Below are 27,807 nucleotides of genomic sequence, written 5' to 3'. Positions count from 1 at the left end.
GATAGAAAAACGATGGTTTTTTACAAAGTATCCAAGCAAAATAAGAATCATTTGTTGGTACAGGTAGTTGGTAGTGGCATGGGCTCTTCATTACAGTTTATTCATATTCCAACACCTTCAACAGTATCTTTCAATTATTTTCTGAAAGGAAACTTCAGCAATGGCAGTAGCTGCAAATTTCTACGATACGGGTGTTGTTTATGGTGACCAAAAGCAGCCTGGCAATGAAGAAATTGATTATGACTTTGAACTAGATGGGCAAAAAGTTGATGAATATTATTGTTTAATATGTTTCCTCCTACTGAGAGATATTGCGCAGATGCCTTGCAAACACATGCTTTGTAAGCATTGTCTAGATGACTGGGGAAAATAGTAAGCTCTTTTATTGGTCTTTTATTTATTAGGCCGTTCGTAAAAAATTGTTTGGTTCCTGTCACCCGACCGACCGTGATTTCTACTGAAAAATTATAGTCGGAGAGTCGGAAACCATTTTTCCTGACAGCTGAAACTCCACCATCACCCTCCATGTTTTTTTTTTGAGAGAAAGAGCACACGCTAATCTCGCCCAAAAAAACAATTCGAAACCCGTTAATTCTGTTTTTTCCCGATTTTCAAGTCCGATTTTTCATTGCGGACCATATCAGCCTAGACTAAAGGCCGGTCTCCACTTGCGCGCGCTGCAATCGCACTTTTTGGCTTCAATCCTTTTTGCTTGGAAAAAAGATTACGTCATAAAAATGTAGCGCGCGCACGAAAAAAAAGTTGAACACATTTCAACTTTTTTCAACCATTACGTCAGATCGCGCCAATGGAGTTGCTTCATTTTTCTTTTGACCAATAGCATGGAAGCTTTTCTCGAAAAGTGCGATTGAAGCGCGCGTAAGTGGAGATCGGCCTTAATGTTAATTTTTCTTTCAGAAAAAAGACTATAATTTGTTTACCTTTATTCCTGCAGCTTCCCAACATCCAAGCTCTCAAACATCACAAGCCAAATGAAATTACTTTCGATTTCCCGTAGAAATTATGCAATGAAAAATCCGGGGGTCGAAGAATGAAGACTTTTTATTTCCGAACAAGTTATCTTTGCTTATAATAACGAAATATTACTTTTCAATATATTTGCTAAATATAATGTTTGATTACAAAAATACTTTACACTGTATTTAAAGTTTGAAAAAGTCGATTCTACTATTCTACTTAGCTCTTTGTTTCCATGTCTAACCCCCGTCTCAAAAGAAGTCCCAGAATCCCGAGATTTTTGCAGTCGGGCGTTCAAAACAAAGGCGTTTTTATTTTCCGCCCACTTACGAATTTTTCTTTAATAATAGGCATTTAAAATATCAAATTTAAAAATAATAGTATAAAACCTTAATTTCTACCGTATAGTATTTCTTCTAGAACGAAAAAACAAAATACATTAGAAAAAAAAAGAATTTACGAGTGTTATCAAGCCACCCAAAATGAACTTTCATTTGTCCGCGTCATCGAATTGTTGTATACGTCACGATCTATTGTCAACCATTGTCCAATCCCGTAAGCGATTGAAGTGCCGTCAGTAATAATCTGAGAAGAGATACAATAACATTATGACATCACACAAATAAATTACGCCGGGAAAGTCCGCGAGGACAACATGCGGTCTTAACATTTTTCCCTCGCAAGTTTGGGGGGAAAACGAAAGTACTCTATATTTTACGTATGGGGAAGTGTAAGAAAGATTTACAAAATAGAAAAGTTTCGTTTTGGGGTAAAGAATCAGTATTGTGAATTTAAGCGAGTTTCTATTTTGCAATTTTTCTACAGAGCCAAATAAAGATTTTTTCTATTGTTCTTGCTCGATTGCCTCTAACGATAAGTTCCGTAGTTATGAGGTTATCGAGACAAAATGTGACGAATTTGCGTGGAAACGAAATTTAACATTAGTCTAGGCTGCATATGGAAGCATCAAAACAAATCAGCGGAGCTATTGTAAAGTGAAAAAGAGGCTTTTAGGGCGATCAAACGTTCGTTTTTCTAAGGAAAATTCCACCCTCTTGGACTGTTTTTCGGTCAAACAGAAAATATTTTTCGCCCGACCGACCGACCGACCGACCGATGGTTGGAATGACGGGAACCATGGGATTTTTTACGAACGGCCTTATGGCACTTTTTTATAGTTTAGGCGGCAATCACAAATATCTTCATTTCGCGTCCTTGTTGGGTCTAAAAAGTGAGTCTGTCGGTCGGTCGGTCGTAAAAAAATTTCAGGTTTCTATTTTTCCATCCATTTTTTTAGAGTGCATTCTTGGAGGAGACTGCCAGCGCCAGCCAGCAGCCAAAACAACCGCGTGTAATGGGTGGTTTAAAATTATGACCTTTGAACACTGTGACCTCTGACCCCAAAATAGCGCATGATAAGCAAAGTCAAAATACTGCGAATGCGCTAGGAATCGCTCGCAAAAAATCGGCGGTAATAAAAATTTTTAAACGAAGGAAAGTTCATTGACAGAAAAAGTTCGACAAATTTACTGACTCACTGACTCAATTTTCGAGAGTCGGTCGGGCGACGCGAAACAAAGATATTTGTGATTGCCGCCTTATTTCTATTTCTATTTCTATTTTGTTGAGTTGCAGGAGGCTTTAGAGGCCTATTCTCACAACTATAGATGCTTACTAATGAGCGTCCCGTCAGCACCTTGTTGAACTGACTGTACCCAATTCCCCTCACATGGCATGGGTTGACCTGGGGAAGGAACGTTCACTTGCCAAGTGAACTGCAGTGAGTGGGAATCGAACCCTGGCCTCCTGCACAGAAGCCAAGGTTGACTACCACTATACCACAGCACCTTAGTATAACCTTAGCACCTTAGCTAACTAGTATAAGCAGAGAAAATTCTTCACTCAGACCATAAAGTTACCAAGTGTCCTGCATGTTTCAGTCAATAACGTAAGTTGGTCTAATCATGACATCTTCTTTACACTTAAGAGATAGGAATAATATGAAAGTTGGAATCGGTGATTCAAAAAAGAATTATTCCTCTCTTACCACTAAGCAAAGAAAAATAGTTTTGACCTTTCTATTATTTTCAGCTCTAGAATTAAGGGATGTCGACATTAGACCAAGTTACGGTACCGTCAACTGCTCTAACTTGGGACGATTGGTCTGTAATTTTTTTGAAATTTCGCTCAATGATAAATCTCTTTGGCATTTCTTTGTTGGTCTTTAACAACGAATCCAGACCTGATCAATCGAACTTGATGAACTAATCGACCAATCGAACAATCAAACTCCATCGAACGATTAAAGTTCGATTAAAAAAATTAATCGAACCTAATCGAACACTCACAATTTTTGAAGCAATAATAGCAATAATAGTTCGCTCAGTAAAAACTTTGGTTAGTTTGATGATATTAAATCCTCATATCTTCATCCTCGCTTGCTTGATGTGGGATAAAATCCTGGAAATGCAGGAATATGGGAGAAATTATTAGAATGCGGGGTAGTTGACAGTTATGGGTAAGCTGCACATGATAATATATAGGTTTTTGGAAAGCTTCAAATACAAAATACAAATAATAAGGAACAATGGCAGTTAGTCACACTAGCATCTCGCTGAAATTTGTATCAAAGATTAATGCTTGGAAAGCACTATATTGTTTACTTGACTCACAAGCAAATAAAAAAATGTCACAAAACTTCTAAAGGAATTCATGAAAAAAATAAACCGGCTCCTTTTAATGAAATCAACATTTTCAAAAACTATGAGAAAGTACCTTAATTTTGAGCCATAGATGAAAAAATTGAACCAAGCGAACCTTAACTAATTTGAAGGAGAACTTCCCAAGAAAAAGATCTACGGGGGAGAATGTACCTACCTAGATCCGCACACCGCTGGATAGGCTATATCCCAGAAATTTTGCCGGATCTCAAACACTGACCCATTTAAATGTGTAGAATTATTTTTACTTTATCGTGTAAACAAGGCCCAACAAATCGAAGCGTTGTCTCTGTAATTGAATGAGAAAATTTGGTTGCTTGATTTTGGCTGCTGCACGTTTAGCGATCGGCCATTTTGTCTCATTTATTTTAAGGTTTGCAAGTTTTAACTAATTGTCTTGGGATCTTGAACTTGATTCAGGTAACTCTCATCCTTGTTGTTGCAAATGCATCTTGTAGATGACTGATGATGTTTTTTGAAAGCTTGATTTCCAAGTGTGACTAACTGAATAGGAAGCCTTGTAAATCACACAAATTTTGAAACGTTATTGTATACAAAATAAAAGAAACACAAACTCTCACACTTTTCTTTTTTAATTAACAGCATTGCTGAGCTATCATGTCCAAAGTGCAAAGAAAGATTTCATCCAAATCAGGTATTTTATTTCCCAATGCTAGAATAGCAATTTTTCGGTAGTTTCTTGTTAATGATTATTTTGATGAGCCAGATATCAGAAAAAACACAGTTTGATGGATAATATTTCAGCTTTCCTTTTTCACAAATTAGGGCATTTTAGGCATCTCCCAATTTGTTCCAATGTACACTGTGTCTCATATAAAGTGGATATGAAAAAATTGGATATATCAAGGGGTCGTCCACTTTTATATATATTAGGTAGTAACTTTCATAAAGGACCTGAAAGGACAGTTTGATTGACACTTTCAAAGTCTGTCTCATGTATATGGACACTTTAATTTTTTGACATTTTTTTAGATAATCTAAAAAGACTTAAAAATTGAAATTTGAAGAAGAAAAATGAAAATGAAAAAAATGAAGAATATTCTACAACTGCTTTAATAAAAATCATGACATGAGAAATAATTTGAGCCTTGCTAATTTCAAATCTGTATTCCGATTTTTCGTATCTTTTTTAGATAAAAAGTTAAAAGTTGATCATTTTCTGCGTCATTTTTAGCCGCTTTAGGCCTACTCTAAAAAGCTGTATCTTTTTATCCAATGAATGGTTCAAATATTATGCAAAAATTCATGTTATCGTTTTTTGAACGGTAGAAAAAGTCTTTATTTTTTTCATTTTCATTTTTCTTCTTCTTTTTTCATCTTTAAAAATCGTTTGTCCTTTAGATTATTCCCTTTGAAAATATATTTTTCATGGTGTATAGATTTTTGATATAGCATCAATGCTGGGAAATTGTTAAAAAAGTAAAGTGTCCACAACATTTGAGACAGACTTTAGTTTTTATGGAAGTGACAACCCTTGTGGTAACCTTTTTTAATAAGACTATTTATGTAATATTAAACACTCTGATGACTAAGCAGAAATTTAATTGAAATCAAATAGCATGATTTGTACAGGACCCACTGTACACTTCAATCATAATAGATTAAAAAAGCATTTAAAGTCTAAATTTTCTCAAGATCAAGGTAAGTTTGAGTAATCAAAATTTTTTTCTACTTTTTGGTCTTTTATCAGGTCACCTCAAATGAACCATTGGATAAAATAATAAAGAATTCCTTGAGGGTGAAATGCAAGAGTGCCGACGAATGTAGCTGGATTGGAACAATTTCAGAATATATAGAGGTATGATCTTAAATTGTAATATTTTTTGACTTCTCTCGTTCATAATGTACAAAATCAGCCCAAAATGCTTAGCTCAATAGGGAGAAGTAAGAAACATTCCTTGTTAAAATCTGAACAGGTTAAAATACCCAATGAAACCTCAGATGAGCACCAGCACTCGGCTTTGCTCAAGTCCTCGGGTCACAACTTTTAGGGGTTACCTCAAACATTTCTCAACTAGAAGGCACCTTAGTGTTACGGGGTCACCTAAATCCCTAGAACCTATGTATGTACCATTAAAATGTGTGTGTGTGTGTATCCGTGTGTCTGTTCGCTCAAAATTTTGGGCCAGGCTGGAAACTTGAAAAAATGGTTAGATTTTCCTTTTCCAAACTTGACCCTTGGGAGAATATATGGGAGTATTTTCTGATGTATTTTTTTCATAGATTGAAAGTTTTCATTTTAAGGGATTTTTTTGTCTAAAGAAAGACTAACACAGAATGTCTTGAATTACCAGGTTCATTCCAAACGATGCCACTTCTTAGAGTTGAAATGTATTTTTGTTGGCTGCAATAAAAAGTTAAAGAGAGTCAGCTTATCTTCTCATCAAACTGACTGCCAACATCGTCCAGACTGCAGCTACTGTAACCAGTTGTTATTAAAAACCCCTTTAAAGGTATTTTTCTGAGTTTAGTTTGCAATCATTTCACATTTAAAATTACTCTCACTTTAGCGAAAGGATACTCATAAAATGATATATGATACAATTTTGTTTTGCACAATTGTTCTATTATTTTTTGGCTGAGAAAATGGATCTATATTATGATGATTGTAGTTTTGTCCTATTTAAATTTATCTACGAAATGTTATAAATGCAGTCAGACTAAACAATCTACACTTATCGTTTTCAGGATCATTATGCTATATGTCCAAAATATCCAGTGGATTGTCCTAACGGATGTTGTATTGTACTTCAACAGAGTCAGGTATAAACCCCTCCTAATTCATTTCGATACTTTCCTATTGGAGAATATTATTTCAATAACTCTTATGTTAGATTTAGAACAAGAGAAAATTAAAAGGAATCCTTGTTAGGTGCTTGCTGATTACTTTATGATAAGCGTGACTATTTTTTCTTTAAGATGATTTTGAGACCAATTTCTTTGTGTTTATGTTCTAGGTTGAATATCACACTCAACATGAGTGTAACAATAGAGTTGTGCCATGTGGTTTTGTAAGAATCGGCTGTCGAGAAGAGGTACATGTTTACTCGAGGGTATTTAGAAAAGTGGAAAGTCCCTCAAAGGAACTTTTCTCATAAACCTAGAACCCTCACTCGGGCATGTTATTGCTGCCATCATTATTAAGTAATGAATTCTGGGCTCAGATGGATTATTTTGACTATAAAAAGCTTTCACTTTTTATTTTTAACTTTTTTATCTATTTCTATCCAATGCCTGCTGAGTGAATCTTAATATCTTCAAATTTTCCACAAAAATCAGCATTTTATTTCATGCAATCATGTTTTTTCCCCTTTCAGATGAAACAGTCAGACCTGTTGTCACACTTTGATACCAATATACATTCCCACATGAAACTCATGTTCATTGAAATGGATCAAATGAAAAAGAAGTTTGAAAGTGATCTCAAGTCAACAACACAAAAGGTGGAAAAACTGCAAAACAGTGAAGATCTACTGAATGCGACCATAAAAACTTTACAGACAGAACTAAGCACTACCAAAACAAAACTTGCTACCGCTGAAAAGAACATTGAAGAGCTTTCTTCAAAAGGTAAGAAGTAATTCAACAAGTAAAAAGCTTTCTCCTTCTTTTTTCTCCCACTTTATTGAGACTAAAAAATATTTTGGCGAGAAAAGTGGTTCTGTTAAAATTGATCTTGATTGAGGTTGATTTTAATTTTAGTTTTTGCCCATTATAAGCCAGTGGGGTGATCTTTTTTAAAGCCAATTTTCTACTTAGGAATTTAGACTTTCAAAAAAGAAAAAGATTGCAAGTTTGTGAAAAAGCCATGTGTCTGGTAGCAATGATCTAAGAGGCTACATAAACTACATAAATATAATATATTGCTAGCCATTATATTAACAATAAATTGCTGAGTGCCGGCAATAATTGAATATTGGATTGCATATTATATGCATATAATGTTTTTAATATCCTTTTTAAAATGAAAAGAATGATCCAGAGAAGGTTTTGCATCCAAAAGTGCAAATGATTTCTATGTAAATTAATGGCAAGATTTTTAAAGCGAAATTTATTATTATTCTTCAAGAAGGTTGACTAACAGCCCTTTACCCTGGTCCATTATGATGAAGCTTAACTTCTTGCTTGCTTTCTTTTACTTTTCTCAGTTTGCAAACCTTCTTCAGAAGGTATCAATATCTGACCAAAAAATTCCTCTTTAACTACGAATAGAACTATATCTTAAGCATAATTGACATGTTATGCTTTGATTATTTTCAGGTGCAGCCACTTATCAGCCTGTCCAACTCCAAGCACAACCAGTGCAACAAAATGTGCAACAAAATATTCCGCAACAGCACCAGCAGCATCAACAACAAAAGAATACTCAAGTTAAAATGTCTGCTCCTGCAACTCCCACACCTGCATCACAATCAATACCAGTTGATAGTGATGAAAAACTGAAACAGAATAAGGCTAATGCAGAGTTTGCGGCAAAAGTTGCTGCCCAAGTTGCTGCAAGACAGGTAAGAACAATTTTTTTGTTTTTAAGTACACACTAAATTAAATTTAGATTGAACTGATAAATCCTAATATCATAATACTACTTTATTTAATTGTTCTCACTTACATATTCACTTCAGGTAGGGTTTTTGGTCCTATAAATTAACCTGTGTTCGTCCGTTCATCTGTTCGTCCGTTCTTAATTTTTCTCGGGATTGAATCATAGGAATTTTGTGATTTTTGGTGCAAAGGTGCAAAATGGTGATTACCAAAATGTGATGGAGCCCGATTTTCGAAAAAAAAAATTTTTTGGGCTTATTTGGGCCCCAAAAATGCCCAAAAATAGGGTTTTTTGGTCTTTGTTGAAAATCTGTTCATTAGTTTTTCCTATTTTTTTGTACAGAGACGTAAAATTACAGTGTGCTAAATATGAAAAAGCTCATTATTCGAAAAAAATTATTTTTGGCCCAAAAAGGCCCAAAAATAGGGACTGTGTGAAAAATCTGTTCTTTAGTTTTTTCTAATTTTTTGTACAAAGGCGTAGAATTACAGTGTGCTAAATATGAAAAAGTTCACTTTTCGAAAATTTTTTTTTGGCACAAACATAAAATATCACTTGTTAAAGATACTTGTTGGACAGTGATGTTATGCTATAGTTTGTTCACTATCATAGTCATAGTCATTGAAAACTATCAAATGTCTATCAAACAATGCAGCCACAACAAATGTTTGCACACTATACAACAAACTCAATCTCAGAAAACTCCTGATTTAACTTTATATTTTTTTCTCCTGGAACGCTGCGGGCAGAACGGATTGCCCAGAAGTGGGTGAACGATAAGAGAAACCAGTGTATTAAGTTTTGGCATTTGTTTATTGGCTAACCGCTCCTATACAAATAATTTTGGGGATAAAATATTTCCCATATTTGACAATAATTATAATGTATAAGATGGCCGCCTGCAACCATGCTCGCAAGCCTTGAAGGGAGGGAGGGAGGTAAAAAAATAATTTTCTCTGTCTTCACTGTAAGATGAGCTTCTTTGCGAATGGAAGATCAGTGCTCGAAGTCATAGCTCTAAACCACCTATAGATTCTACTGGAAGGAGCAAATGTGACGGGGCGTACTATGGGCGGACGGCCTACCAAAGCCACTCTAGCTAGATACGCTAAAGGGCGTGGCGTCGTAACAAAATAAAAGTTAAACTAAAACTTAACCTCTTAAATTACCAATTACCATAAAAAAGCTGTTAAAACAATTTCTTCGAAGGACTTGACTAGCCAAAATTGTAAACAAAACTGAAAACCAAGCTAAAATTTCTTCCCTGTTGTGGCAACTGCCACAGTGTCAGTTTATATAAAAAACCATAACAAGAGAAAGTCAGTACCTTATTTGATTATTTTTAGGCTTTTGTGAATTTTAGATTTTACAGCCTGTACTTGTCTCATCATAGATAATGGTACCTTATTGGGAATCTTTTAAAGGCCTTGGAGAATTTTATGATCATTTCTTATATTATTTCAGGGTCTTACAAACTTTTTCCGTTTGTAAAATATTAATACAGTAGTGAAAACAATTTTATTCAATCCAATTTCAATTATTCTAAGCCCAGTTTAGATTTTACTTTATATAAGTTCTTTTTGGGACACACTGTAATATCACTGTAATATTATATTAATATTTGCCCCTCTCTAAAAAGTCTCAAAATCCTATCTTCTTTCGAAACTGATTGCATGCCCTAATTATACGTGCAGCTTGTTTGGTTATTTTACATGTTATGTATTTGTTGAACTAATTAATTAGGAAATTAAAAAGTCATTAGGACTTCACTTTAATTTTTCAAACTTTATGGCAATTTAAATTTTGCCCCAGCAAGGAAAATTTATCATTCAGAGAGATATTTAGAAAATGTTGAATTTAATTTTTAAGGTTGTTAAGAAGAAAAAGAAGGATGCATCGGTCATTGAAGAAGTTGATGATGGTATTTTTTTCATTTGTCTCGTAATTTATTTTTTTTCAAGTGAGAGTAAAAACCCCCTGTTATTTGTCATATTTCACACTTTGATAATAATTTTCCACTTATTAAGTTGTAGACGACCTTGCAGAATGGATAACGCAGGATAACGCAGAACGAATACAATACGATCGAGATTTCTTATTGAAATTCCAATTCAACCCAATTTGCACCTCAAAACCAGCCAACTTACCAAACATTGATATCGTTCTTGATACTGCTCATCAGCCAACAAAACCCTTAGTTCCTGGTCAAAGGTATTTTTTTCATGTTTAGAATGAATCCTACAAGCCTATGTTTTTTAGCAGTTACACTGTCTTGAATGCCTGAATGATGTAAACGGTGCTTTTACGAGATATCGTCTCCATCTTGTTCTCATTTCTGCTTTCTTGGAATTTTTAAGTATAGAATGAATACTTTCGGATTGTGCTTTGTACACTGTCTTTAACTACCAACAATTAGTTAAAATATTTTATAGTTTGATTATTTTTTTAGACCATTGTCAACCTAAATGTTGGTTAATTGAGTTAAAATTTATTTTCAGGTTTACTAACAATGATTTTATGCCAAACTTTATGCGACAATCCATCAAAGACAGTTCATCAAAGAGTGACAGAAGAGGTCCACCATCAATGGGAGGAAAACCTTTAAAGATCATCCAATTGCCACAATTAGAAAAACTGGAATTAAAGCGATCAGAAAATGCTTGGGTCCTACCTAGTGACCAAGACAAAGACTTACCTGGTCAAAGGTACTTTTATCATGTTTAGAATGATTACTATAGTCTAATCTTTTTAACAATTTCCATTTCTTAATTAACTGAGAGATTACTATGATTTGAAATGAATTTTCTTTAAATACAAACCTGCTAAATTTCATTAAAAATGCTTAACAATACAAAACTGAAACAAATCAAAGTTTAGTTTCAGTTGGTATCAACATAAGTTTAGAGAAGGAAGTTTGCATGATTTTCAAAATTCTTGTCAACTGATACCTCAGCAATCTGATAATGTAGAAATCAATATTTCCCCATTAAAGAAAGAAGAGATAATAGATATGATTTTAAGATGATTTAAAACAACTCATTAACTGAACAACAATAAATCATTAACTTTATGTCCTCAACTTCAAGAGATAACGTTAACTTCTCAACAACAAAGAGAAAGGACATCAAGATGCTCGCTCCTCTGTCTCACAGCCAGAATGGAACTTTTATAGTACTAATTCTATTAGAATTTGCAGTCGCTTTTCTCCGCTGAAGATTATAATCGAGAATTCTTAAATGATATAAAATATTGGAAAGATTAAGAACTGATACACTTTGTATCATACTCATATGACTGCGTATGAAGGGAATTATTAAGTAACACTAAAACCTTTTAGAATGTCCTTCATAAAGACCATCATTTTTCAGGTCAAAGCTGAACTCCGGAATAGGTCAAACTAATCAAGCAGTCGACAGACGAGATGACAAAAGAAACACAGACCTGTCGCCACCTGCCAATGATAAAGATAAGACGAGGGCGAAAACCAAGTCGATTTTTTTCGATGAAGTTGACGAATTCGCGGGTGTTCTTTTCGTTCGACAGGTATACCTTTCCGATTTGCAACATCATTGTAGTTAAGTTCAATGTTCTTTTAGGGTTCAGGTTAAATTTTTGATAGTCTAGCATGCTTTTAGACGTATAGTAAGGACAACTGAAGAATATTAGAAAAGTCGCCTGGTGACTTCTGTTCAAGGGTAGATTTTTTTAGAATTTTGCTTTTTTGTGGTTGGTTCGTCCCTTCTTTATTCTCAACTTCAGTTGAGCTAGAATGTCTGTCTGTCTGTCTGTCTGTCAAATAGCTACAAGTGATTTGCACTTCTTTGGATCAGAGGAATGTAAAGAGATGGAAAAACAGCTTTTTTGATTACACAAAGTTCAACGATCACTTCTATTGAAAATTCTATTGTAAAAACGTTGATTAGGTCATTAAATGAAAGTCCAGAAAAGACGGCTCGCCATACAAATCGGACGGTTTCTACATGATTTGACGATAAAAATGAAAATTTGTTTTTCCTTTTTTGCCGATTACGATTACTAGTTCAATTTTTAAGAATAAGGAGCAATATTTTTACTAATGTATAGCAAAAGAAATTCTTAACGCAATGATATTAAATTGGTTCTTGTAAAACTGTCAGAAGTCGAGTAAAGTCAAGATGAAGTTATAATTTTCTCGCGCTCTAGCTTTCCATATAATGATGCGCTCATAATGCGGTTATATCAATAGAATCGCTAGGAAATTCTGAGCAAGAAGATGTAGGTACCTTTTCGTATAGGAGAGGTGTACCCAAAATATAAGCCCTAAAAGTTTGCGCATAATCAGGCTTGAAACAAAAGAATTTTGTCACAACACGCTAATTATGCAGATTTTTTATAGCGACAACAAAAGAAACCTATTTACTCGACATAAACTCCCTTAAGGTGGGAGTCACATGAAGTTTTGAGATTTGGTGAAAAAATTATCGATTTCGGGATTTTGCGCGTTTTATGACCCTATACCCTTTCTGAACACACTCTGTTCTGAAAATTTTAAGGCCGTAGCATTTATATTTCCTGAGATATAAGCTTTTTTCTAGACCCTGATCTAAAGTATTCTCCTTAGCAACGAAAAATCATACCCGTTGCTAGGGCCCGATTTCTTTATGGCTGATCTAAACAAAGGATCATGACATACCAAACGAAAGATCTTTTTACGCCCTTTTCGGGCGTCTAAATCAATACCGCCTTTTTTTCGCGGGATTTCCTAATATGACGTAATCAAAGATGGTAACCAAAGAAGTGAAATTTTTAAAAACATACAAATTTTGGAGGCTGTCAGCCAGTCAGCAGTGTTTTTGACTATGAAAACTGCTTTAATTTGGAAATGTTGGATTGACTAATGACATTTTAGCTCTTTAATGTCATTCTTCTCAACTAAGAAAGCTTGAGCTAGGTGAAACCAAAGACTTGATTCTGAAACTCAACGTTTTCGATATGAACTTTGTTTGACGACACCGTAAAACTTACTGAAGGACGAAGACCAAAGGCATATTCAATGATGTATCTATTTAAAGATCCAAGTTTTAAAGGAATTGAAAGCCTGGAGGCTGGTTTAACAATTGTGTGTGATGAATTATTGAAGGTCTGGGGCGCTCCCTCCGCCCTCTGGCTGGATTATTTATACATTCACGAAGAAATCGTGCACGGCTAGCTAGATGTCCAAGTGGATTCTTGTATCACAACAGATCAACTTTAGATTAACTTATAACTGACAGAATCAGTGAGGAAAATATACTAGGATGATCTATTACATTGAAAATATGGTTTTTGTTGTGAAAACACATTTAAATTGACTTAAATCAATGTTGACGTGGAGTTTGGCGCAAAATTTTAAGGATTGGCGCACATCACGTGAAAGTGATAATTTGGAATTTCTGGACTATTTTGATATTTCAAAGCCTTTTCCAAAGTATATAAAGTAGAACTATAGTCCATTTTAGTCAAACAGAGAAAGAATTTTGTAAAACGGTTGATTTATTACAGAGAAATAGAGATATAATATCTACTTCTGACTTTACGGACCGTTTTCTCAAAATAGGTTTCAGGGGTTTTTCGCACACCTTGGCAACGTTTTCTCAGGATTGACAAGTGCTATGAACTTGAAATTTTCATGAGAAATTCAATTTATGGTCTAGAGTGTTATGAATGGATTACATTTTTGAAAAAAATACTTTTTTGATTCCTAAATTCAAAAAATGCATTTTTTAGTTTCCAGACCCCCTGGAATGAAATTTCAAAAAAAAATTCCATTCATAACACTCCTTATCCAAATATTAACAAGCTGCAAAAAAAATTTTTGTGATAGGTTTTGTAGATTTTTCTAAAACGTTGACACAATATTTTCACAGTACATTACCCCCTGGCTGATTTTACCCCCGTCTTGATTATTTTTAGATTTTTTTTTACATTTTACAAATCATCTATTGTTAAGTTACCTCTGTAGAAAATTTCATTTAAAAATCTCTTCAAGTTCAAAAGTTATATAGGAAAATGTAAAAAATCAACTTTCTCAATTTTTCATGTGACTCCCACCTGGTATATGACGAGCCGTTTTTCCATTGTTTTCAAGAAGCTGTTTTTCCATCTCTTTACATTCCTCTGTTTGGATACTATCGAACACATTTTGGGCATTTATGCTAAAGAAAATACCCCCTTCGAATATGTGACTCCCCAAGCGGGAAAAACCGATCAAAACAAAAATTTTACCTCTTCTAGACCGCTCTTAATAGAGAATTTCTTAGTCTACATAATAGACAGCTCCAGGCTTTTAGGCCTTACTCTTGCTCGGGTAAGTTATGGCATGTCTCAAAAACTGAAAATTACCATAATTTTTAGATCGCATTAGTCGACAGAAAATGACTGAACATGAAGGGCACTATGATTTAGTTTCTAACCTGATGTGTAACCTAATTGTTGAAGATGAAAAATGGGACATTTCGGGTATAACTAACCATGCTAAAGACTGTACCCAAGGACTTAATTGGAACGAAGCTAGGCTTTTAAAGACTGAAGAGAACAAATTTGATAGAAAAGTGCGAGAGGCATTGGAAATCCAATTCCGTCAGACAGCGCCACATAGTGACCATGGTCTTAATTTAGACGATGGTCAGTATGTGACATCTAGGTTTTGGAAACCAATGCTCTCGCACATTAGGGAGAAGACACTACATTGACTTTTTTGACGTCAAAAAAAAAGTCAAGGTAGCGCCTTCAACCGTTTGTATTGTTTAGACCTGACGAAGACCTGCACCAAGCAGGTCGAAATATTGTTTACACGAAAAATATATACAGAATGACCATTAAAATGTTATTTAAAGTGTAACCTAATTGTTTTTTCACTGATTTTTGCGAAAAACCGCAAAACCGTCATCAAAACTAAAAATTGAATTTCTCAAGAATGGTTTACCCAGTTGTCTTCAAACTTTCACCAAAGATGTATCTTACTGAAATTGATCATTTGAAAGAAATATTTTTTCGAAATTTTGATGACGTCAGCATAAATTAGTAAAAAACGAAAAATCCTATTTTTTGCTGACGTAATCAGAATTTCGAAAATAAATTTCTTTCAAATTATCGACTTTAAAACAAAATTAGTTTAAGTTAGTTAGTTAAAAAAACAATTAGTTTTCACATCAGGTTAGAAACTACATCATAGTACCCTCCATGTTCAGTCATTTGTTTGGTTGTTTTCTGGCGACTATTATGGTAATTTTAAGACATGCCATAACTTACCCGAGTGGTCTATAGGCACTGCTATATACGGCCACTAGTAACCCCCACCAGGAATTGCTTATCAATAGGTTTAAACATAATAAATAACTTTCACAAAAAATGTTTATCAATAAACATTTCAAGCTATTCTACTTTAAATTTGAAAAAGTAGTTCGAAACTTATTTTTAACAAACTGACTTTTTTTTAATGTCGAAATTTCACAAAATCATGAAAAACAGTGAGCAAACTTTTCTTTTGACAATTACCTTCTTTACACATGAAAATAGCAAAAAATGCAACTGTATTCATCAAAACTTGTTAAGGAATTTGAAAATATGGTAAAACAAGCTATTCCCATGTGGGATAATATTTTTGGAAAAGCTGAAAAAAAGTTTTGGAGAGGTTTTGATGTCATGTGTGTGCTATGTGAGAAAACTTTTGAAAAAATGGATCACCATTCAGCTCGACTAGTTGCTCAAAGAACTTGGGTCTGCATTGAGTTTGCTCGTCTTAGAAATGTTCATGACTTGCAAATAAGATGGAAAAACTGTTGGCAAAATATAAATAAGAAAAAAAAAAATAAAAAAAACAATAAGATTGTGTTTTTGTCATTTTGTCTTATTTATAGCGTGGTTGCTGTTTTTAATGATTTTTTGAAATTTCGACATGGAAAAAAAGTCAGTTTTTTTTAAATAACTTTCGAACTACTTTTTCAAATTTAATGTATGATAGCTCAAAATTTAAGTTAAAGCATCCTCTATACGATAAAAAAAGAATGAGCAAAAAATTAAAATCCTGAAGCTCACAATAACTCGACAAACCTGTATACTTTTTTTTGGTGCACCCGGTAGATATTTTGTTATTATGAGAAAGGAATTATACTTTACATATGGTGTGTGAGAAAAGAAAGCGAAATCGGAATGTAAAAGACTGCTGACGGCAACGCCGACGGGAAAGACCATTCTCACGTCGCCGTCGCTGTTCTCGATGTGATTTCGGAAATTCTCTAATACCGTATCAAGACATGTCCGATTTTCAGGTACTTTAGATCGCTTGGGAAGTCACATATAACGATGTAAGGACGAAGGGAAATTAATGGAAATGTTCATATTATTTTTTAAGGTTGGTAAGAAGAATAAGAAGAGTGTACATTGGTTAGAATTGGTTAATGAAGGTATCAATTGTTTCTTTTTTGATCTGTCATCTAACTTTCTTGTTTCCTCTTGCACGCCCCCACCATAGGGTGAGCAGACCCCTTCTCCCAATTCAAAAAGGAAGATTTTTTATGTCAATCTCAATCCCTTCTGAAGGTGCTCCCTGCCTGAGGATACACCCTACCCCCTAATCAGTGATGACAACCAATTTAGGACATTCGTAGTGACATAAAAACAACTGCGTATAATAGTTTTTTTTAATGTGATGTTGTTTTGTTCTACTTGATAACAATTGTGACCTTTGTGTGCGCAAGACTTGAACTTTGAAGGCTTCAAATGTTTTTAGCCTAAAAATTATTTTCAAAGAAATTGCTGTGTGTTTTAGGGTTTCGAAAGCCTTAAAGCCTGTAAAATGTTCTTAACTTATTCTTGATATTTTTTGGCCACCGAAGCATTGTGTTTATAGTTTGTTCTTGTGAGAAAACGTGTAAGAACTCACCAGAAAGAGTAAATATTCTGTTCAATATTAATAGATTTTCTTCTTTCTCCCAAAATTCTTAACTTATTGGGTTCTAGAATACCTTAGATATATGTATTTTCACAGTTACTAAATTTCCCCTTGTATTCCATGGCAGCAAGTTTTTAGACTTCTTGTAATCAAATACAAAATACACCCAGGCAATGAATAGGCCGAGATTGCTGGATTTTTAAAAGTAAACTTAAATTATTATTATTTAGTGAATCATTTGAATCGTGAATTCTAATAGCCGCGAAAAATTCAAGAAATTCGGAATTAATCCACTCACTATAAAAAAGACTCTGGTCACTTCGCTTGCATAAAAAAATCTGCCCATCGCTTTGAAGTTTCTCATCTGGATTTTGCGATAGTGCTGTTAGAAAGGATGAACTGTTAAGGAATTTTTCATTCTTATATCCTTGTCCCCGTGAAATGATACCGACCAAATTAGTTGAAATGAAAGAATTATCAATCTTTTGATATAATAGATTTTTCACTTATTAATTTTGTAGAGGCTACTGCAAAGCGAATACAATACGATCGAGATTTCTTACTGAAATTCCGTTACATCCCGTTTTGCATCTCAAAACCAGCCAACTTACCAAATATTGATGTCGTTCTTGATACTGCTCATCAACCAACTAAACCCTTAGCTCCTTGTCAAAGGTATATTATAGTCCTTCAAGTTTTATCAAGATAATATCTTTTTACGAGCCTTTCATTGTTTTAATAATGAAAAGGAGTCTTGTCCTTACAATAAACATCGTTAACGATAATCTAGGTGAAACTGGACTTTAGAGCATAAACCCTTTGAGCATCTTAGAGGGGGGTTTGGGCAAAGAGGCCCACCTCTAAAATGAATTTTTTCGGTAGTTTTTGAAATATCTATCCTATTGAGTTGAAATTTTGTAAGTGTGCACCAAATTTAATGAATTGGCATCTTTCTCAAAATTTCGGCATTGTTAAAGACGTCATCGCCCCCTCATCTTCAATTATCCATGATCTTGAAATTTCGACCAGTGGTAGATCCACTGGTCAAAGTTTCAAGATCATAGCACTTGTCAATCTTGAGATTTAAAGGGGGGCCTGGAGCCCCCCCCCTCCAAGTGCTTCCCTTAGTAAAAAAAATTAGGAAGATACTCGATGGGTTACTCTCGGGTACCTAATATCCTGGGGTTAGAATAGGCGGAAGGGGGTTGGAATAATGTCCTCGATGGAAAATCTTTAAAAACGAGGGTAATACAGAAGAATTAGGGCAAATTTATTTTCTTTGTACAATTTTAAGTCTAAGGGTAACAAGAAGATCTCCAGGGCATTAAATATTTCTATTTGATAAGAGTTTTTGATGTTAAAGAAACGTTAGTCAATGTTAACGTTTCCAAAATGTATTTGTTTTACAGTGAAGATCATGCTTCTATCAAGATGAAGGGGAAAAAGGAAAGAGGCTTGGAAATCGAAAACAAAGCAGACGCTCCTATTCAAGGAGCTTTTCAACCAAGACCTCAGGTATATATTATTTTTTAGATAACCTTGATTAAAAGCCAGTCGGTCTTATGAATGAGTACTTGAAATAATGTCTCTTGCTATAGTACATCATCACATCGCATCAATGCATCTCTTACCTTTTACTTACACAGCATTTTTTAACAACTTTCTCCCTTTCTAGCGCCGAGCAAGCACAAATTTTGAGAAAATTTTGCTTTGCAGCTTAATCCTATTCATACTAGGCTTTTTAGGGGCGGTTCAAAACCCTTTTCCTGTACCACCCCTTAACTTTTGGGGTGGTAAAGTCATTTTGGATTAAATTTGGTTCACAAGGTCTTTGTCTGACAAAATAATCTTTTTTGGTGACGTCACTCAACAATGCCGCCGAAAGTAAGCAAAAACCGAAAATTTTCTTAGTTCTTTTAAATTGGCATGATGCTCAAGTTGTGAAAATTTTCAGGTGTCAAAAATTATTTTATTTTGAAGCTAAATAAAAGTTAGGAAATTACAAAAAAATTCACGTCAAAAGCTCTATTATTTCAGGAGTTATTAACATTCGTTTCACCACCGAACAGAAAAAGCTCCCTCCCCTAGCACGAATAGAGTTAAGAGGCGTGCCTTCTTCCTATATCATAAAAAAGAAAGTGTTAAATTATTGTTGACTTGAACTATAAAGCTATATCATGATTTATAATTCTATTTGCAAATTATGTTTAGCACGTACCAGATTCAAATCAAATGATGCAGGCTGGTACTGCGCCTGTTAGAGGTGGATTGTATAATTTTCCAAATAATGGTATGCAAATTAGAGGAGGTTACCCAAATGGACCTCGAATGCAATATCAAAATCAACAATATGTACAAATGCAACAGCAAGATGTAATGCACCAACAAGGTTATATCCAAAAATACAATCAAAATGTTTATGGAAGCAGTCCAAACTATCATACTCAACAATTCCAACAATCCAACAATACATCGCTTTTTTAGAAAAATAAAAAACTTTAAGGTCTATTGAGAAGATCCTTGGACTCAAGCAAAGCTCTTCTCAATTTGGAAAAATCTTCCTGTTCAGGATAGGGGTGTCTAAGGGGTGTTGACTGCCATTCTGGCAAATCATTATCATCAAATTATAAAACATTTGTAGCCAGGCTCCTTCTATACTCAGGGTTGGAAGCCCTGAACAATATCTTCAATTATGAAGGGCTTAATCAATAAACAATGGTTGAGAGCCCATCAAAGTTTATTGAAGTGATATCTATTGCACAGATTTGAATCCATTATGCCACATTACACTTCAAAGACTTTCAGTCCCTATTCCTGTCTCCTTTAGTTAGTAGAATTTTTCTGATCATATAGTAAATAGATCTGCTACCAAAATTCTTTTCTCTTGTCAGAGTGAAAATGGGCTATGTCTAAATAGATCTTTATTTGACCTAATAACAAATTAACAGTCAAATTGCCTCAATTGATTATGATCTTTTTGTAGATAAACCAATCCGAGGATCATATCAACCCAGACCCCAGGTATGTTTTTCTTATTTTGGTTTTTAATGTTATTTTTTATTCCTTGACTTCCAAATTATATTTTCCCAATCACTATAGCCCGGGCCACTTATAGCTTTTTGATAAACTGGATTGTGCTGATAAATAAGTGGCCTGGTGTAATTTGGCTGATCTGATTTTTTCACTTTGTTTGAGCTGGTAGCAAATCCAGACAACTAGATCCAGTCCCCTTTTTGGGAAAACAAACAGAAAACTATGACCAAGTGATCAATTGTTTTCAAGGTTTTCAAAGCTTGCTGGTATTTTTTGTATTTTTTATCATTGTTTCATAAACTTTGATGGGATTTTTGAACATGTGTTGTGCGCAGATTTGTAATACTTGCGCAGATTTGTAATACCTGCGCAGATTTGTAATACTTTCTGCGCAGATTTGTAATACCTGCGCAGATTTGTAATAAACTTTGCGCAAATTTGTAATACTTGAGCTGCGCAGAAATGTAATACTTCTCTGCGCAGATTTGTTATTTGGAATTGATATTTTTATTGGTAACCAAATTCTATTCTGCGAACAAAATGCATTAAAAAAGACTTAGAAAATAATACCCAAATAAAGTTGTGATTATTGAGCACATCAAATAAATAATCAATTAATATTTCTTTTCCAAGCAGTGCTTTTATAAGAAATTTATCTGGTAATATAAAAATTGTTTATGAGAATAACGCGGCCATAATTTTTGATATAAACTGCTTTAATAAGAAACTAATCAATAACTCGTAAAATAAAAATTATTTCTTGCCGGTAATTGTTTATTTCAGAGTAAACAAGGTACGAAGAATAACATGAACATGTACATTTTTTATAAGAACTGCTTTTATAAGAAACTAATCAATAACTCGTAAAATAAAAATTATTTCTTGCCGGTAATTGTTTATTTCGTAAACAAGGTACGAAGAATAATATGAACACATTTATTTTTATAAGCACTTTGTTATGAAAAAACAATTAATGATATAAAAATATTTTTGTCAATATTTTATCATTTCAAGAGGTAGTACCAAAATTGATGAACAATCTATAAAATGATATGATAAGAAAATATTGATTTGCTCTAAAACCACCTTCTACCTAGCTAGGAAACCTGTCCCCTCTGACTGGATTTCTTTTATAACCTTTCATAGCACCTGCATTACATTCCAGCATGATATCTCAAGTGAAATTATTTTGAGTTAACTTTCTTTCAAAAAGAGTTTGATGGTTGAAGCTTCGGTATGTTTTTTGTTGTTGTTAGATAGAAAAAATACATAAAGATGAAAAAAAAAATGATTGGAACAATTTCAATTAGATTGAAAGATATTGATTCGTTTCTTATAAAGTTGATGCTTATAAGAAAAATGAAAATGCTTAAAATTATTCCCAATCTATGTTTGTATTGAAAGAACCAACTGCCAAAAGCCAATTTTCATTAGATTAAAATATATTGATTTGTTTCTTATAAAGTTGATGCTTATAAGAAAAATGAAAATATTGAAATTGTTCAAAATCCCATGTTTGTATTGAAAGAACCAACTGCCAAAAGCCAATTTTCATTATATTAAAATATATTGATTCGTTTCTTATAAAGTTGATGCTTATAAGAAAAATGAAAATGCTCAAAATTATTCCCAACCCATGTTTGTATTGAAAGAACCAACTGCCAAAAGCCAATTTTCATTAGATTAAAATATATTGATTCGTTTCTTATAAAGTTAATGTTCATACTAAAGATATACAACCTTTATGTGATTTTCTGATTATTTTCTAAGTCTTTTTTTCGAAACTTTTCTTCGTGGGAAACATATGCCCTCTAAATTCCAAATTACAAATCTGCGCAGAGAAGTATTACATTTCTGCGCAGCTCAAGTATTACAAATTTGCGCAAAGTTTATTACAAATCTGCGCAGGTATTACAAATCTGCGCAGAAAGTATTACAAAGCTGCGCAGGTATTACAAATCTGCGCAAGTATTACAAATCTGCGCACAACAACATGTCTTTTAATTTTTTTCATTTTTTTCATATAACATTTGAAAACGAGAGTGAAAAAATTCAAGACAGTTAGCAATATCATCTTGTCTACTTTGCTTTTATTCATTTAGTGATTCTTCAAAGAAAAGTGCCCTATCAAAAAATTTTAACTATCCCTAAAATTTTTATTTCAGTACGTATCAGATTCAAACCAAATGATGCAGGCTGGTACTGCGCCTGTTAGAGGTGGATTGTATAATTTTCCAAATAATGGTATGCAAATTAGAGGAGGTTACCCAAATGGACCTCGAATGCAATATCAAAATCAACAATATGTACAAATGCAACAGCAAGATGTAATGCACCAACAAGGTTATATCCAAAAATACAATCAAAATGCTTATGGAAGCAGTCCAAACTATCATACTCAACAATTCCAACAAGTTTATCGCCCACAGCAGCCTGGCTATCCGCCAGCCCCACAAGTTTACGTCTTACAACAAGGTATGATTGAATAGCAAAATAAGAATTTTCAGGTTTCTTCCCTATTTTGGACACATTTCTTTATTTTCCTACGAATTTTGAAAATTTTGTGATGAAAAATGGCTAAATTTGTGGTGCTAATTGCGGTTTTGCTGAAAAACTGTGAAAAAAGCAAAAATCAAGTTCTGTGAAAATTTGTTCCCTGAAGGTAGCGTAAATGTGTGACTCCCGAAGCAATTTGTAGTAACTGAATATCAGACCAGTCTTGGCGCAGTCTAGTAGCAAACAAATTTTTGTTTTAGATCAGCCTTTAGACCTTCTAGAATATTTTATTTTAGATGGTCCCGCTCACAGTCACTTGAAGACGCTCATGGCTGTTCATTTGACCGGTCTTTACCTTCGCTAGTGTTTGTTAGTACCGATTACATCAAAAAATTGATATAAAAGGGTTTTAATCAGAATGTGACTCTGAAAGATTTTAAATTTAAGTGCCTGAAAATTTAAATTTAGTCAGTCTTTTAAGGGTCAGTAAGTCGTGGTTGTAAAAGTTTGCAAAAAGGTGGCTAAGTCCAGTTAATTTAGCGGCGTCATTTTAACAGCTCAATCAATTAGTTAAAGTCCTTTTAAAACAGTTTTTGATGTAATTGTTAATGATAAATACTAACCCACGGCTAAGACATGCGGTCAGAACCAACTTCTGCTTTTTGATAATAGCTTGAGTTTTTTTTCTATTCTTAGGTGGAACCCCTTTTCAACCTCAAGTCCAACTTCAAGCACAACAAATGCAACAAAATGCGCAGCAATACATTCCGCAACAGCACCAGCAGCATCAACAACAACAAAGGAATGTCTATCAAACAATACAGCCACAACAGGCCCATCATTCAACAATTCAACAAACTCAATCTCATCAAACTCCGGAAAGTGTCCCAAAAAAGCGTACTATAAAAATTGTTGACCCAAATTCGGGCAAGGACTTGGTTAGTGAACTTCAAAGTCGCAAAAAAACTGAAACAGAATAAGGCTAATGCAGCCCCACAAGGTATGATCATGATAAAAAAAGGGAAACAAGTTAGAAAGGAAATAATCAATATCCCTTAATTAAATCTATCATTACACATAAATGCATAAATCGAGCAACATGACTCTTAAAATCGGCGTTAAACGGGTTTTCTTAAGATTTTTCCAGTTGTACTCTACATAGTTTCATGATCTTTCGCACAATGATACAAAATGAAAATTCCAAAATTGACAATATAGAGAAAATAATTTTTCTGTTCGTTAAATCCGGAAATGTCCCGAAAAAAGCGGTTTTTAGGGATTTTCTTTGGAGATTTTATCAACAGTTGTTGTTTGCATGTACCATTAAGGACAAGGCCGTTAATTTGATATATAACCATCACGTGACGGCGAAAGAACTCAGGAAAGCTGTTATGCTTCGATTAAAACTTAAAAAACATAAAGTAGGCCCGGTTCGTAACAAAAAACATCAAAAACAAAATTTGAACAAAGATATAGAATCTGAAAGCTCTCGAAAAACTATATATAAGACTTTTAAAAAGTATGACCGATTTCTGTACTGAACGGGGGAGTTATTTGATGTAGAAGTGCCATTTTATAAGCGATTTATGACCAAAATGAGGGGGAAACCACCACTTCTTCATCAAATCACTCCCGTTCAGTACAGAAATCGACCATACTCGCTTAAAAGCCTTTATATAGTTTTAAAGTTTTTTTTAGAGCTTTCAGATTCTATAATTGGATTTGGCCTGTTTCTGGGCCGCGCTTCTAATATCAATCCATAGGGTATTAGGCATGTCTGGTCCGAATTTGGTGTTTTGTTTCAAAATTGCACGATAATTACACCAATCAGGCCTACTAATAGCAAACAATCACGAGCGATCACGATTATCACGAGCAATGATGTTGCTCGTGATAATCGCCAGAGGAACTTTGTCGTCAATATGAATAGGAAAGCCAAGAAATCTTTCTTCATCAAAAATTACCCAAAATAATTTCCCAAAGACCTGTGGGACACTTTTAAGCCCCTCTTTTCAAATAAGGACAATTTTGCTGATGAGCGAATTCAGCTTATTAAGGATGATCGCACTATATCTCAATATAAGTGCTGCGACTTTAACCCTTCCAACATCTTGGGAAATCTTTTGATAGCTTTTGAGATACATGCTTTTTTTTATCAGAATACACTTTATAAGAATGTCCATGATAAAAATGGCCAAACAACTAAGAATATGCTAAGAATATCACCATCATGGAATTTTGCTACTAAAGCTAAGAATGCCATTTTAAGAGCATTTTCAATTATAAATTACCCCCAAGTTAGGCTCACTCCTTTTACAAAAGTGTCATTTTATGCTTGAGACGTATGTACTAAATGTTAAATCTAGTATGAATTAGGATCCTAACCGCTAAGAATATGGTGTAAGAATATTTTAGGATGATTTTCCCAAAAAAGTTAAGAATATCCATGGTGAAATGGTTTTACACCATTCTTATAAAAAAAGCGTGTATTCATCCGATTGACTTGAAATTTTGCAAGTGTGCAGCAAATATGAATTGGCATCTTTGGTAAAGATTTCGACATTATTAATGACGTCATCGTCACCTGACGACGTCATCATTCATTGAAAATACCGAAAATAGGATCCCCCTCTAACTTTTTTTTACTTTAACCTTTTTTGCGCAAATTTTGTGAGGCAACTACACGTGACATGTATTTTTGTGGTAGAGGGTCAAATCTTTGCCACCTGTTGGTATCGTGTATTTTACAGATTGGCCCAAAATTGCCCTTTTTTGCCTAAACAGCCCTATTACAGCGATACTGTATCTAGTGATTGGAAAATGCTGTTGACTTGAAATTTAGGCAAGTATTGATAATACGAGCGGACGAGTAGTGGTTATGCTGAAAGTGAGCAATTTTAAGTAAAAACGGACCGGTCTGTAAAAAACCAACTGGTTACGTGACTCCATTAAAGATTTTGCCCACTGTCTTAGATGATCAATATCTGTCACTGGTGAAAATTTCAAAAGTGAAAAGCTCCATTAGTTCCTGAGTTCTGGCAGGTGGTCAACGAGTATTTTACAGACCGGTCTGCAAAGTTTCGAAAACCTTATAGGAACGAATTTTTTCTGCTACTAATCTTCTTTCGACCAATCAGCCTTTAGGAACAAATTTCAGTCAAATCGAACGAGTCAATCAGTAATACATGATTTTGATAAAGATTACATTCTGGTCTGTAAAATACCAACCAGACAGGTGGCCGAACCAAAATTTTGTCAATCCCCCCAAGATGCTTCCTCTAGTAAAAAAAAAGAAACGCTCGATGTAATAAATCGCCTGAACGATTCTAAGTCAGTCAGTTTTGAACTTACAAAGACTATAAAGCTAGCCAAATTTGTTTTTGCTCCTAAATTGACAACATGTTTCAACCACAGTATTGAAATTCAACAGTTTTCTGATAGCTTGAAGCAGGCTGATATAATTCCAGTCCATAAAAATAATATCAAGCACGACAAGGATAACTACTCGCTTCTCCGACTAAAATCTTTGAAAAACTAATCTCGAAACAATTTAGCATTTTTCTTGAATCCTTTTTCTCTTAAAACTCTGAGTTAAAAGTGGGATCATCTTAAAGTAATTGGCTACCTTTGAGTGCCGCAAGAATCTATTTTAGGTCCACCCTAACATATTATATACTGTTGGAAAGGAAATTTAATTCTGAACAATTCTGAGTCACATTTGATAAAATCTTTATGTCATTCACCTCTTTTGTATTTATTTAATATGTATATTGTATTTTATTTTAGGTGGTCTTGATGAGAAGAAGTACTGCCCAAAATGTGTTGAAGAATATCCAATATTTGCTATATACTGTTCTGAGGATGGGACACCTTTAGCCTTAAGAAAAAGCAGGTAACTACTTGTTATAAAAGATGACAGCTAAAATGTCAGATGATGGGACTTGGACCATGCAGATGATGTTTTTTGGACCGTCTTTAAGCGTATATCAAATAATCTGCGTGCCCCTAACCAAAAAATTCGGATCGCGACGGTTAGGAATTGTTATAATTTGTATAACTCTAACTAAAACAAATACCTAAATGGATTCCGAAAAATGGTCAGTAAAGACAAAGGAATATAATTTATATAATTCAGCAAGGTAGAAAATAGACCAGATTATGGACCAAAATAAGCATGCATTCATCGTCCGACTTGCAGAGTTGATAATTTTAATATTTAGTTCACCACTTTCACTTCAAAAATGCACATTTAAAGACTCGCACATACACAAAAGCAAAAGCACACGTTCAAGTTAAAGCTAACCGCTATGCACATATGTAGCAATGTAAAATATTTAGTTGAACACTCCAAAATATAGACTATTCGTTTTATTTCTTTTTCAAGATTTTCAACGTTGAAGTGTTGATATTCATGATGTAATCTTTACGCATAAATAATACATGCGACGTAAAAACTTGGCTGCCATTATTGTTGGCACAATATCGAGCCAACTAACCTATAGTATTGAAACTGGGGGCTCGAAAAATTGAAACCTTTATAACTTGTGTCTTGTGTCAAATCCAAATTAACAATCAACTAACGTAGTACTTGCTGTTTAGTTTTGATGATTCGTTTTAACACTGCAACGTTTTTGCAAGCTCAGCATATTTTTAATAACAGTACAGACCTCAACTCATTATTGATTCTTACGATCTGGAGTTCAGTGTTCTTTATCTCATGATTATATTGCAACGTATATAAAAATGATTGCAAATTTTTTTCTTCTATCAAATTTTAATTATTACAGCCCAATTTTTGTACTACTGTAACTTAATATAATTCTAATTTTAATCTTTATATTAATTTTTTTTTGCAATAATTAGAAAGTTTAAGAGCTTTAATTTTTACTTTTTACTCTACACGTTTTTTTTTTTTAAGAAACTAGTTTTACCAAGCAGCCTCAATGTTTTTTAAGAAATCGGCCTTTTGAGCCTTAAATGTTTCTTACATGTTTCTAAACTTTTTGACATAATCAGCCTATTTCTCATGCAAAGATTGGAAGGTTCTAAAAAAAACGTGTTAAAAATGTCATTTTCTCATTCTCAGCCTCAGCATGTTTCTTAGA

General features: G+C 33.9%; 1 protein-coding gene across 3 annotated transcripts; it reads left to right on the top strand.

Annotated features, from left to right (window-relative positions):
• LOC136815558 (uncharacterized) lies at window positions 1-27,437 on the top strand. 3 transcript variants are annotated; one of them, XM_067072009.1, is made up of 20 exons: window positions 15-372; window positions 4,302-4,353; window positions 5,410-5,517; window positions 6,014-6,172; window positions 6,408-6,482; window positions 6,677-6,754; window positions 7,037-7,289; window positions 7,980-8,224; window positions 10,132-10,183; window positions 10,296-10,473; window positions 10,761-10,967; window positions 11,631-11,805; window positions 16,634-16,685; window positions 17,695-17,848; window positions 18,583-18,688; window positions 19,385-19,562; window positions 20,157-20,194; window positions 22,372-22,681; window positions 23,399-23,702; window positions 26,489-27,185. In XM_067072009.1, the coding sequence occupies exons 1-19, from the start codon at window positions 161-163 to the stop codon at window positions 23,680-23,682; spliced, it is 2,916 nt and encodes a 971-aa protein (XP_066928110.1). In that variant the 5' UTR covers window positions 15-160; the 3' UTR covers window positions 23,683-23,702; window positions 26,489-27,185. The 3 variants fall into 3 exon arrangements, 2 of the variants coding, with proteins under 2 accessions (XP_066928110.1, XP_066928109.1); XM_067072008.1 differs by having other exon boundaries at window positions 10,290-10,473; XR_010847736.1 differs by lacking the exon at window positions 19,385-19,562 and having other exon boundaries at window positions 1-372; window positions 10,290-10,473; window positions 26,489-27,437.
• The last annotated feature ends 370 nt before the right edge of the window (window positions 27,438-27,807 follow it).

The sequence above is a fragment of the Clytia hemisphaerica genome, unplaced genomic scaffold (genome assembly GCF_902728285.1).
Source record: "Clytia hemisphaerica strain Z4C2 unplaced genomic scaffold, Clytia hemisphaerica genome assembly, whole genome shotgun sequence".
Classification (NCBI taxonomy): Eukaryota; Metazoa; Cnidaria; class Hydrozoa; order Leptothecata; family Clytiidae; genus Clytia; species Clytia hemisphaerica.
The sequence above is the reverse complement of the archived record's forward strand: the minus strand, read 5'-3'. Positions and strand labels throughout refer to the sequence as shown.

Coding starts and splice junctions, on each gene's coding strand:
- LOC136815558 (XM_067072008.1), top strand. CDS start 161: ATGGCAGTAGCTGCAAATTTCTACGATACGGGTGTTGTTTATGGTGAC. Junction 4,354..5,409: donor AAAGATTTCATCCAAATCAG/GTATTTTATTTC, acceptor GTCTTTTATCAG/GTCACCTCAAATGAACCATT. Junction 10,968..11,630: donor AAAGACTTACCTGGTCAAAG/GTACTTTTATCA, acceptor ATCATTTTTCAG/GTCAAAGCTGAACTCCGGAA.